Source organism: Hyperolius riggenbachi, chromosome 12 (genome assembly GCF_040937935.1).
Source record: "Hyperolius riggenbachi isolate aHypRig1 chromosome 12, aHypRig1.pri, whole genome shotgun sequence".
Taxonomy (NCBI): domain Eukaryota; kingdom Metazoa; phylum Chordata; class Amphibia; order Anura; family Hyperoliidae; genus Hyperolius; species Hyperolius riggenbachi.
In genome coordinates, this window is record NC_090657.1 from 89,766,877 (window position 1) to 89,781,239 (window position 14,363).

Genomic DNA, 14,363 nt, shown 5'->3' on the forward strand with positions numbered 1-14,363 from the left:
GAACCTAGGCTCTAAATGATTAAAATCTAACTGGGCCAATGTGGTAGTTGTAAGTGGGAGGAACCCATGATTCATAAACAATTATGCAAGCTACATGGACTGTAATTCACGGTGGTGCTGCTGATAGCAGCTTCATTTGTAACAGGTAACAATGTCCTGACAGCGACATCAGCTTTCTCACTGCCGTTATTTCATTGCGTATGAGTTGCAGCAGCACCCCAAAAGACCTAATGAGAAGAAGTCATTTGAACGTCGCACTGTGAACATTGCATAGGGTTAATATTTCGGAGCGGTAACCTGCGTAATAATGACTGTATAACGCAGGACAATAACGTCCCACTGTGAACCTAGCCTCAAGCTTTCTTCTCCTGTGTCTATTTTGAGTGGAGACAGGTTTTGCAAGTCTTTGCGAGATCTAGCTCATCTCTACCAATGCCACAAACAAATTTTTCAAACTTGTATGAGTTAATATCCAAAATAAAAGCGAGTAATTTGCGAGCATCAGAGGGATCGATTTGGCAGAGCAGCAGTTGAAAATACTGTCCACCCCACTTAACCCACGTACCGCATGACATCACTCCCGCGCCCCCTCCCCAGCAAGCCAACCACGAGTCTGCACAGCCTCGGGTCCTGCAATATCCCCTGAGGGATCAGGTCCCAATCCCCGTCAGATGATTGAAGATGAAGATTATGCAATATGTTATGTAGAGATTTATCGGAAGAGACAAGAGATAATATATAACCGTGCCATAAATCCGTTCCTTCTGTACACATTCCACAGACAACAAATGAAAAACTTCCATCTTGTACAGGACATGGGGACTAAGAGTACTTATTGCCACAAGGGAAATATTCCATTGGAGGTTGAAGTAAAGAAATAGACAAACCCTCATCCATTTGTGAACAAAGAGCAAACCAGCTCCAGAACAGCATTAACTTGAATTACTAGAGCATAAAGCCCCAGTGACACAAACGCTGACCTGTCACTTCACAAGTGGACAAACTACTACTACTGTTGAGCAGCAACTGTTTAAATAAGCCATTTAAAGTAAAGCTGGCATCATGGAGCTGTAATGAATTAGCCTACAAACAAAGTCTCCATACATTCATTGTGTAGAAAGGAACTCTCCATGAAAAAGCAGAGAACAATTGAACACCTCCTTCACTTTAAAATCGGGGTGGAGAAAGCAAGTGGCTTTCTGGAAACAAAAGCCTTTTCCCTTCAGCTCATATAAAAGCATTATTAAAGCAGCCCATACACTCAGCCGATTTTCTGGCCGACCGATCGATCGATTGCAAATCGGTTGGCCAATCGACGGCCGATTTCGATCGATTTCGATGGATTTCCATCGAACTTGCAGGGTGGAAAATTTAGGTCGATCTGATGAGATTGCTTATCAGTTTGCATTGGCCTTAATGGAAATCTGATGGCAAAAAAATGCCATCAGATCGAATTTCAATAGATTTCAAACTGAAATCTATTGGAATTCTATCCTGGTAAAAAATGTTCTAAAAACGCATCAGATAGATCATCAGATGCATTTCTTATCTATCTGCTGCCAATCTGACGAGTGTATGGGCACCTTAAGAAATTACATGGCAATAGTACACTTTAACTTGTAATTGTTTTTGCTGAAAGAAAAAGCTCCAATCCTCTGTGGTTATGCAGAGTTGACCAGGACCTGAATTTTTGCAGTTTATAACAAAACATGAAGCAATTAAAGGGTAATACTGTTCAATTGCAGCTATGTGATAAGATCCCTGCAAAATAAAACACACAAGACTTATTCAATTCACTTTTTCTCCTAGCTTTTCTCCAAGCAGTTAATTTTTCCTCTACCGTTTAGTTTACAACTAAGGGTTTTTTTTCCCGCTTAAAGGATACCCGAAGTGACATGATGAGATAGACATGTGTATGTACAGTGCCCAGCACACAAATAACTATGCTGTGTTCCTTTTTTTCCCTTTCTCTGCCTGAAAGAGTTACATATCAGGTATGTAAGTGCCTGACTGAGTCCTGACTCAGACAGGAAGTGACTACAGAGTGACCCTCACTGATAAGAAATTCCAACTATAAAACACTTTCCTAGCAGAAAATGGCTTCTGAGAGCAAGAAAGAGATAAAAAGGGGAATTCCTCATCAGTGAGGGTCACACTGTAGTCACTTCCTGTCTGAGTCAGGACTTAGCCACTTGCATACCTGATATTTAACTCTTTCAGGCAGAGAAAGAAAAGAAAGGAACACAGCATAGTTATTTGTGTGCTAGGCACTGTACATACACATGTCTATCTCATCATGTCACATGTCACTTCGGGCATCACCTTACAGCACTCCTCCCATTCATTCACCAATAACTTTATTACTACTTATCACAAGAAAATAATTTTTTCGCCAATTAGGCTTTCTTTGGGTAGTACATTATGCTAAGAATTATTTTATTCTAAATATATTTTAACGGGAATCATATGACAAAAGGAAAAAAATATATATTTCTTCTCATTTTTCAGCCATTATAGTTATAAAATAATACATGCTACTGTAATTAAAACCCATGCATTTTATTTGCTCATTTGTCCCAGTTATTACACTGTTTTAATGTTGTCCCTATCACAATGTATGGCGACAATATTTAATTTGGGAATAAAGGTGTATTTTTTCTATGTTGCGTTTGTCATTAATTCAAAGCACTTAAACACCCCCCCACCGCCCCCCCCCCCCCCACAAAAAAAAAAAAAAACGAAAAACAGTAATATACACTCTTGGCATACAGTACACATTAAAAATTTTAGTTCTTAAAGAGACACTGAAGCGAGACTAAATCTCGCTTCAGCTCTCATATATAGCAGGGGCACGTGTGCCCCTGCTAAAACACCGCTATCCCGCGGCTTAACGGGGGTCCCTTCACCCCCAACCCACCCCCCGCAATACTTGGTCGTAAAATGGTCGCTGGCTGTCTCTTCCTGGAGGCAGGGCTAACGGCTGCAGCCCTGCCTCCCAGCGCGTCTATCAGCGGCGCATCGCCGCCTCTCCCCCGCCCCTCTCAGTGAAGGAAGACAGAGGGGCGGGGGAGAGGCGGAGATACGCATCTGACAGACGCGCATGGGGCAGGGCTGCGGCGGTTAGCCCTGCCCCAACCAGGAAGCGCTCCCCCGCTGCACGGAGGGGGTTTGGGGGGACAGGGACCCCCGTTAAGCCGTGCTATAGCGGCGTTTTAGCAGGGGCACGCATGCCCCTGCTAGCTATGAGGTCTGAAGCGAGATTTATTCTCGCTTCAGACTCTCTTTAAGGTAACTATTTATGTATTTTTGTTTTTTATATGTAACTTTTTTTTTTTATTAAAAAGTGTTTTACTTTGGAAACTATGGAAGTATATATTTTTTTTATTGGGCAGTCCGTAGGTGTAATTTTACCTTTTGGCTACTAGATGTCCCCCCTCACTTTATTCCGATTATTTAGTTTTACTGCATATACAAGATGTGTATGGTATACTTTCACTTTTGTCAATGAACTTCGGAGTCTCACTGATGCCAGTATTCATTGATCCAGGGACTTATGCTGGGAATACACGAGACGACCCGGCGGCTCGATTAGCCGCCGGATCGACTTCCGCCGCATCCCCGCAATGATTTCCGCTCGTCCCCGCGGACACTCCTTATCTTCCGCTCGTTTTCTTCCCATTGTCAGCCCACGGGGATCGAGCGCAGAATCGATCCGGCGGGGTATTGGACCTGTCGGAAATTATCAATCAAGCCATCAGCGGCTCGATTGATTAGAACAATCCATCCGTGTATGCCCAGCATTAGAACAGTGCATGGGAAATGTATTCCCATTCACTGATCTGTGCATTATCAGGTGGAGATGAGAACCTCGCACGTGGGATCAAATGGGAGCGCGCACAGCAGAAATCATGGCAATAGACTAATAACTATACCCCTGGGACTTCAGATGAAGCTCTGCAGGGCATAAATATAGCGCCCGTGGTGTGGTAATTAGTTAAAATAACTTTCTAGCACTCTGCAATTGAAAATATACTAAAAAGTAGGTGAAAAATGTCCTGCCAAAATTAGTATTTTATTTCTGGCTTCTGACCTAGGCATTTTCTTGATAAGGTATGAAAATCATCACCTAGCAGAAAACTTAGGAGAGAAAAAGCAAACTGCATATAGCCCAGTCCATAATATATCCTTGAAGTGCACAGTCACAGCACACATCTGCATCAAGGAGCCAAATAATTTAATAACTGCAGTGAAAAATTGTAAAATTTAAAATGCACACATATAAAAATGTAGGTTTCTCCCAGATTAAAATGCACTATAAATTATCCTTTTTCTACCTTGCAGACACTTGCAGTAAGTGGTAAGGATTTGACAGGTTTTGGACTAGCCCATCTTCTCTTTGGGGGATTCTAAGGTATTTCTTCATTTACAAAAACACTTACTGGATAGCAGTTGCTCAGTCCAACTGTCAAAACAAGTTAAGAAGCTGCTCAACATCTTTGTATAGATCCTTTCCATGGAGTAATTGTGTAAAGAACATGTAATATTGAGAATGCTGAGGGGGACTAGTCAAAAATGTGTTTGATCTGTCAACTTTTTACTACGTATTATAATCATAGGGTCACCCGAGACCATAAAAAAGTAAAATCTACATTTTTAGCTTTTAAACGCAAAAATAAAGCTAAGGTATTCCAGTAGAGCCCCATTTAGGATTCAGACTATAGATACAATTGTTTATCTCATTGGTTTATTTTTAATTCAGGTTCACCCTATCTAAAAAGCCTCACAAATGCACATCACATGCAACACTTGATGTCTTCTTACTTACAGAGTTACTTACTAACAAATGCAATACTTACTCTTTCTTATCTGGGGCTGCATGAACTAAAAGATGGGTCTTAACATCTTGCTCTGTCAGACTTTCCCCAACACCAACCAGCAATTTCTGGGCTTTTGCATCCACATCCCCAACATCGACACCACCTTCATGGTGGAACAGTACATAGTCCCCTTCCCGAGCAGCATAGATACAAATATAGAACTCTTCTTGCTGTAGAGAAGGCATAAGAACACGGTTAAGATGTTTACCTCTGTTGAGACCTATTAAAAAAAAAAAGTGAGCTTTTTGAGCACAGGTTCTCAAGCCTTACCCAGTTAAGGTTTACCTGCTCAGTGCTCCTTAGTGGTCAATGAGATGCTAACAATTCCAAATTTTATGCAGCTTGAAAATGACCATCTGAGTCGTTGCTCTGTGTACAATGTGTAGCTCTTGGTCTGCTGCCAATGTAGATGGTTCCATTTAATGTACATATGTGTGTAAACCATGGGCCATTTGCCCTCATATGAATCTGATACTTATAGGCAAGTTAATGGGAGAAGGGTGCATGGAAATTTGGCACGGGGTGAAGCCAAAAGATAGCTCACCCTGCACCAACTATTCTCTTGCTTTATTTTAACCTAATCCTTTTGTTCTCTAAGTAATTTAGGCTGCAGCTATTGCTGGCAGACAAATTCATCCTTATAGCTATCGCATTTTGGGCTCCAGACCCAAATTACTCATTGAGCGCCACTATAGCCGTAATTCACATTACGGCCTATGGCGGTGCCCAAGTCTCAGTTGCCTCACGGCACCCTACTTGCCTGTCTTGGGAGAAAGCACCCCGCATGACTGACAGGATTTGAATCCATATAAGTGGAAGAAGTTGGGTTTACGTACATATACCAGCTGAAAACAGCATTCCTCTCTATAGCAGCCTTCTCCATCCATTAACATCCATCTGCCACATCACAGTTTCCCTTCTAGTTCTAATGCATGTGGGAACACACATTACGGTTTTACGTTCGATGGATGCGTTCGATTGATAAATTCCGTCATGTCCGATATTCCTCTCGATCGTTTTACCACTCGATTTCTCATAGAATTGAATGGAAAAACAAGCAGAAGATAAGAGCATCAAGTGGTGAATCGAGCAGAAAAAAACGATCAAGCGGAGAATCGAACGGGAAAAACATATCGTGTGTTCCCAGCATTAGAAGTGTTTTGGAGATTGAGGTCCACTTCCTTAAACCTTGAAGCACCTTTGTGTTCCTAGGCGGCACTAAAAATGCCCACCCATCAATCCTTGCAATAAACCTCTCTAATGAAGACAGATTGCCCTGACATCAGGGGACAAAACAGATACCAGCGCTGAGGGTAAGATGAAAAACTCATCCCATGCCACCCCTACCAGAATGAAAAAAATGTATTTTGTTTATAATGGGGATTCAGTTGCTCATTAGCTTAAATACATTTCTAGATGTACTGAAAATCAAAGTGAAAGAACAGTAAATCGTTTTTCTTCATGTGGACACCTTTAATGGAACTCTAGCAGATGGCAACAGTCTGCTTTTCTGTGAATTTTAAGCTTACCTGTTTGTGGGGAACAAATGGTTCAATTAAGAAATTCTTCAGAATTCCTCTTGCTTTGGCAATCTGAGAAATGAAAAAACAATTAGATATTATAGTAAAAACGGTATTGTGCATTCAGTACAGCAATCAAGGACAAATTTACATTTTTTCTAACTAAAATGTTTTGGTTTTTGTCTAACTAAACTAAACAACATCCCATGTCCTTTTGGTAGTGACTGAAGGCCAAGACCACGAGAAATAGCAAGCGAGCCACAGTCTTAGCTGATATGCAAGACAATGAATAAAATATTGTAGTTCTGCACTCTCTCCTCATTTGTTTAGTCAACCATATGTACGTTCGCATCTTATATGTGTCTGTCAACCACTACAGCTTCTCAGCTGTTTAGGCATGTTCATAGCTTCATATATGCTGCCTATCCATCTTAGCCTCTGCCATTCTGTTCTTTTGCTCTTAATTTTTCCAAGCCTCAAGGATTTCGCCAAAGATTCTGGCTCTCTCATTATGTGACCAAAATATCTGAGTTTTAATAGAAGTATCAAAACACTTCTAATGAACCCTCTGGGCTTATTTCTTTGAACATTGACTGGTGTGATCTTCCTGCAGTTCAGGGAACTCTTGCATGCTTTCTTCACACCAACAATTCAAAAGCATCAATTTTTCTACGCATTACCTTATTTATAGTTCAACAGTTACAGTCATATGTTACTAATGGGAGGACCATAGCATTATCTATCCTGATCTTTGTTGGGAATGGGACATCTCTATCCTTTATTATCTTGCCTAAATTTGCCACAGCTTTCCTTCCATGTTACAAGCATCTCTTAATCTCATGGCTGAAGTCACCATCTGCAGACATTTTTAATCCCAGGAAGATGAAATCAGTTATAGCTTCTACTTTTTCCCCCATATTGAATGATGGTTCATTGAAGCAGATAAAATTACTTTAGTTTTCTTGATGTTAAGCAGTAGACCAGCTTTTGCACTTTGTTTGACATTCATGACTAGGCTCTTCACATTGTCCTCAGTTTCAGCCATGAGAGTGGTATTTTTGGCTCACCTCAAATTATTGTTCCTTGCAGCTATTTTCCTATATTCCAGCGTGTGACTGATCCAAACCAGCTGTCTACATTGCATATTTAGTAGCATAGAAGTTCATTAAGTAAGGAGACAAAATGCAACCTCGTCACACTCCTTTGCTTAGTGCAACTAGAGCTGCACTAGCTCAGTTTTTTTTTTTTTGGGGGGGGGGGGGGGGGGGGTGAGGGGGAGAGGTGTTTTACTATGGCTTTAAGGTTACTGTTAAAAATGTAAGCAGGACAAGATGGCGTGCACGCACACCAAGCCCACACATGCCATTTTAACCACTTAAGGTGTAACTGTCAGGCATAAAATCAAAATTCAATTCTTTATTTTTATCTGGTAAACAAGTAATAAGGATGCTAACCAGGCAATCCAAAAGTTAAAATAACTATTACTTTTCTTGTTGATAAATGATCATTCCCCAGTTTACCTGACTGATTTGGTACACAAAATTTGATACGCACAAAGGAAGTTGCAGGGCATGCTGGGTTGTCCTTTTTTGCTTCTCTTTCCCCTCAGACTTAACTAATGCAGCCTGATTGGCTGAAGCCTCTTTTCCTCCTGATTTTCCCCTCCCACACCTCTGTACCTCTCTGTTTGGCCAATATTTCTCATGCTGAGACAATGCAGTTTCTATAGTGAAGGGCGGGCAATGCATGCACAATCAGGCAGAGGAGACTATGCTAGGTGCACACCATACAATTTTCTGTTAGATTTTCTTTTAGATTTACCTGCCAGATAGCTTTTTTCCATGTTGTAGGTAAATCTATCTGGCAGGTAAATCTAAAAGAAAATCTAACAGAAAATTGTATGGTGTGTACCTAGCATAATGCTAGATACACACCATACAATTTTCTGTTAGATTTTCTCTTAGCTTTTTTTCCATGTTGTAGGTAAATCTATCTGGCAGGTACATCTAAGAGAAAATCTAACAGAAAATTGTATGGTGTGTACCTAGCATAAGGGAGGAAATGACATCAGGATCGGCTTCAAAATAGCCACAGTGAAAATGGGAAATGCTAAGAGATGTGTGTTTTTTTGTGAGATAGTATGGCTGACAGCTCCTCTTTAATGGATGGCGTTAAGTGGCTAAGACAGTCCTAATGCTTAACTGGCCTGCCTGCTGGGAAGGCAAATCATTTATCAGGCTAGACTTCACTTTCAAAACTACATTAAAAGGTCTCTTCTTTTCCCAAATATTTGCAGTGTTAATAGCAGAGCTCATGCAGCCAAAGGTAAAAATGTCCTTCACATTTATTTTGAAACATATCACTATAATTACACTCAAAATGAACATTTTGTAAAGTAGTATTTGTCCTATTTTCAGTTAAATACGGAGTTTACATGTGAATAGCAACATTTTCAACATATTTTTATTCACATATTACACATGATTTTATTTTTCTGGCAATAGGTGGTTGAAAAGGTATGAAGAACTTTGTAATACATGGTCATAGGGAAAGTTTAGACCTCTGCAGATGCCAGTTGGAGGGCTGTGAGTAAACACTTGTGTGCTATTAATACAGGGAGTTATTTAGAATTCAGATCAAGCATTTGTTTCCCAAGTCAACTGTATGGAATCACACAGTGTTCTGACAGCAGGCAGCCAATCAATCTTCCAGAGCTCAGCAACATCCCTGGCCAAATCACGCACTGGAAATACATCCCATTTAATTGGCTGTTTTGACAGCTCAGAACAAGAAGCTGCAGATATTACAGATGCTGCAACGCCATTTATCCTTCAAATTAATAAGCAGTCAGTTTGGAAAACATAAAAAGTGATGGTTTAACAAAATTGAAATAAACATGTCCTTATATAAAATGTAGTGAATGGCTAAGAGTAAAAAGCAGAAACTGGAAGAGATTTGCTGACTGTTTAAGATGGCAATTTCTGTATCACTGAACACCCAAATACAAATATGAACTTCAGCATCCAAAACCCAGCCCTCTGGCTTGCTACCTGCCTTCAACAATTCTTTGGTGGCACCTCAAAAAAAAAAAAGAAAAAAGAAAAAAAAAAAAGCATGCATGATCCCTCTGATCATAAAACACAAGCAAACTGTTTAAAATGTTACTATTTTTTGAGATAGTGGTCCTTTAAAGAGACACTGAAGCGAAAAAAATATATATGATATAATGAATTGGTTGTGTACTATGAATAATTACTAGAAGATTAGCAGCAAATAAAATTTTCTCATATTTTTATTTTCAGGTGTATAGTGTTTTTTCTAACATTGCATCATTCTCTAATATGTGCAGAATCCAGATTACACAACATTCAGCATTCAAAATGATTCTTTCAGAGCAGTCTGTGAAATAATGACCTCTCCTCTGCCAGAGGAAAAGTAAATAGTTAACTAACAGTTGAGATAATAAAAGTCAGAAAACAGCCCTCTCCACCACTTTTGAAAGTCGTAGAGATAATGGCTTTTTTGTATAGAGATAACAACTGGAGTTTCTTAACTCTTCCTGTACTGGAAACAATTAGACTGATGTATCTGATCTTAATGTTTTATTTCTTAGCTGTACTACACATATACATCATAATATCAGTTTTTTTTTCGCTTCAGTGTCTCTTTAACCACTTGCCGACCGCCCACAGCCCATGGGCGGCGGCAAAGTGGACGCCTAAAGGACCGCAATACGCCTTCAGGCGGCGCGTCCTTTAGGCATGCCGGGGGAGCGATCGCGTCATTGATGACGCGCGCTTCCCCCGGCAACTAGCTCCGCCCACCCGCCGTAACATCCCGCCGGCCATACGGAAGCGCCGGCGGGATGTTAACCCCGCGATCGCCGCTACAAAGTGTATAATACACTTTGTAATGTATACAAAGTGTATTATACAGGCTGCCTCCTGCCCTGGTGATCCCAGTGTCCGAGGGACCACCAGGGCAGGCTGCAGCCACCCTAGTCTGCACCCAAACACACTGATCTGCCCCCCCCCCGCCCACTGATCGCCCACAGCACCCCTCAGACCCCCCCCTGCCCACCCCCCAGACCCCTGTTTGCACCCAATCACCCCCCTAATAACCCATCAATCACTCCCTGTCACTATCTGTCAACGCTATTTTTTTTTTATCCCCCCCCCTGCCCCCTGCCCCCTCCTGATCACCCCCCCACCCCTCAGATTCTCCCCAGACCCCCCCCCCCTGTGTACTGTATGCATCTATCTTCCCTGATAACCTGTCAATCAACCGTCAATCACCCGTCAATCACCCATCAATCACCCATCAATCACCCATCAATCACCCATCAATCACCCATCAATCACCCCCTGTCACTGCCACCCAACAATCAGCCCCTAACCTGCCCCTTGCGGGCAATCTGATCACCCACCCACACCAATAGATCGCCCGCAGATCCGACATCAGATCACCTCCCAAATCCATTGTTTACATCTATTCTCTCCTCTAAACACCCACTAATTACCCATCAATCACCCATCAATCACCCCCTATCACCACCTGTCACTTTTACCTATCAGATCAGACCCTAATCTGCCCCTTGCGGGCACCCAATCACCCGCCAACACGCTCAGATTGCCCTCTGACCCCCCCTTATCAATTCGCCAGTGCATTAATTACATCTGTTCTTCCCTGTAATAACCCACTGATCACCTGTCAATCACCTGCCAATCACCTATCACCCATCAATCACCCCCTGTCACCCCGTCACTGCCACCCATCAATCAGCCCCTAACCTGCCCCTTGCGGGCAATCTGATCACCCACCCACACCATTAGATCGCCCGCAAACCCGCCGTCAGATTACCTCCCAAATGTATTGTTTACATCTGTTATCTTCTCTAAACACCCACTAATTACCCATCAATCACCCATCAATCACCCCCTATCACCACCTGTCACTGTTACCTATCAGATCAGACCCTAAGCTGCCCCTTGCGGGCACCCAATCACCCGCCCACACGCTCAGATTGCCCTCAGACCCCCCCCCCCCCCTTATCAATTCACCAGTGCATTAATTACATCTGTCCTTCCCTGTAATAACCCACTGATCACCTGTCAATCACCTGCCAATCACCTATCACCCATCAATCACCCCCTGTCACTACCACCCAACAATCAGCCCCTAACCCGCCCTTGCGGGCAAACTGATCACCCACCCACACCAATAGATCGCCCGCAGATCCGACATCAGATCACCACCCAAGCGCAGTGTTTCCATCTATTCTCTCCTCTAAACACCCACTAATTACCCATCAATCACCCCCTATCACCACCTGTCACTGTTACCCATCAGATCAGACCCTAATCTGCCCCTTGCGGGCACCCAATCACCCGCCTACACGCTCAGATTGCCCTCAGACCCCCCCTTATCAATTCGCCAGGGCATTATTTACATCTGTCCTTCCCTGTAATAACCCACTGATCACCTGTCAATCACCTGTCAATCACCCATCAATCACCCCCTGTCACTGCCACCCATCAATCACCCGCTGTCACTGCCACCCATCAATCAGCCCCTAACCTGCCCCTTGCGGGCAATCTGATCACCCACCCACACCAATAGATCGCCCGCAGATCCGACGTCCGATCACCTCCCAAGTGCAGTGTTCACATCTGTTCTCTACCCTAAACACCCACTAATTACCCATCAATCACCCCCTGTCACTGCTACCTATCAGATTAGACCCCTATCTGCCCCTAGGGCACTCAATCACCCGCCCACACCCTCAGAATGCCCTCAGACCCCAGCCCTGATCACCTCGCCAGTGCATAGCTTGCATCTATTCCCCCCTCTAATCACACCTTGAGACACCCATCAATCACCTCCTGTCACCCCCTAGCACACTTACCCATCAGATCAGGCCCTAATTTGCCCCGTGTGGGCTCCTGATCACTCGGCCAAACCCTCAGATCCCCCTCAGACCCCCTTCCGATCACCTCCCCAGTGCATTGATTGCATCTATTTTCCCCTCTAACCACCCCCTGAGACACCCATCAATCACCTCCTGTCACCCCCCTAGCACTCCTATCCATCAGATCAGGCCCAATACAACCTGTCATCTAAAAGGCCACCCTGCTTATGACCGGTTCCACAAAATTCGCCCCCTCATAGACCACCTGTCATCAAAATTTGCAGATGCTTATACCCCTGAACAGTCATTTTGAGACATTTGGTTTCCAGACTACTCACGGTTTTGGGCCCGTAAAATGCCAGGGCGGTATAGGAACCCCACAAGTGACACCATTTTAGAAAAAAAGGCACCCCAAGGTATTCTGTTAGGTGTATGACGAGTTCATAGAAGATTTTATTTTTTGTCAAAAGTTAGCGGAAATTGATTTTTATTGGGTTTTTTTCACAAAGTGTCATTTTTCACTAACTTGTGACAAAAAATAAAATCTTCTATGAACTCGCCATACACCTAACGGAATACCTTGGGGTGTCTTCTTTCTAAAATGGGGTCACTTGTGGGGTTCCTATACTGCCCTGGCATTTTAGGGGCCCTAAACCGCGAGGAGTAGTCTAGAAAACAAATGCCTCAAAATGACCCGTGAATAGGACGTTGGGCCCCTTAGCGCACCTAGGCTGCAAAAAAGTGTCACACATGTGGTACCGCCGTACTCAGGAAAAGTAGTATAATGTGTTTTGGGGTGTATTTTTACACATACCCATGCTGGGTGGGAGAAATTTCTATGTAAATGGTCAATTGTGTGTAAAACAAATCAAACAATTGTCATTTACAGAGATATTTCTCCCACTTAGCATGGGTATGTGTAAAAATACACCCCAAAACACATTATACTACTTCTCCTGAGTACGGCGGTACCACATGTGTGGCACTTTTTTACACCCTAAGTACGCTAAGGGGCCCAAAGTCCAATGAGTACCTTTAGGATTTCACAGGTCATTTTGCGACATTTGGTTTCAAGACTACTCCTCACGGTTTAGGGCCCCTAAAATGCCAGGGCAGTATAGTAACCCCACAAATGACCCCATTCTAGAAAGAAGACACCCAAAGGTATTCCGTTAGGAGTATGGTGAGTTCATAGAAGATTTTATTTTTTGTCAAAAGTTAGCGGAAAATTGATTTTTATTGTTTTTTTTCACAAAGTGTCATTTTCCACTAACTTTTGACAAAAAATAAAATCTTCTATGAACTCACCATACTCCTAACGGAATACCTTGGGGTGTCTTCTTTCTAAAATGGGGTCATTTGTGGGGTTCCTATACTGAACTGGCATTTTAGGGGCCCTAAACCGTGAGGAGTAGTCTGGAAATCAAATTCCGCAAAATGACCTGTGAAATCCTAAAGGTACTCATTGGACTTTGGGCCCTTTAGCGCAGTTAGGGTGCAAAAAAGTGCCACACATGTGGTATTGCCATACTCGGGAGAAGTAGTACAATGTGTTTTGGGGTGTATTTTTACACATACCCATGCTGGGTGGGAGAAATAACTCTGTAAATGGACAATTGTGTGTAAAAAAAATGAAAAAATTGTCATTTACAGAGATATTTCTCCCACCCAGCATGGGTATGTGTAAAAATACACCCCAAAACACATTCTACTACTTCTCTTGAGTACGGCAATACCACATGTGTGGCACTTTTTTGCAGCCTAACTGCGCTAAGGGGCCCAAAGTCCAATGAGCACCTTTAGGCTTTACAGGGGTGCTTACAAATTAGCACCCCCCAAAATGCGAGGACAGTAAACACACCTCACAAATGACCCCATTTTGGAAAGTAGACCCTTCAAGGTATTCAGAGAGGGGCATAGTGAGTCCGTGGCAGATTTCATTTTTTTTTGTCGCAAGTTAGAAGAAATGGATTCTTTTTTTTTTCTTTTTTTTTGTCACAAAGTGTCATTTTCCGCTTACTTGTGACAAAAAATAATATCTTCTATGAACTCACTATG

At 42.6% G+C, this 14,363-nt stretch overlaps 1 protein-coding gene across 2 annotated transcripts in view; it reads right to left on the reverse strand.

Moving 5' to 3' along the window:
• Positions 1-14,363, reverse strand: part of ACLY (ATP citrate lyase) — a 129,920-nt gene that overhangs the window by 60,406 nt on the left and 55,151 nt on the right. For both annotated transcript variants that reach the window (XM_068263107.1, XM_068263106.1), the window contains exons 4-5: positions 6,407-6,469; positions 4,857-5,047 (exon numbers count right to left, since the gene is read on the reverse strand). In XM_068263107.1, the coding sequence (XP_068119208.1) occupies positions 4,857-5,047; positions 6,407-6,469 (254 nt within the window). The remainder of the gene's footprint in view (positions 1-4,856; positions 5,048-6,406; positions 6,470-14,363) is intronic.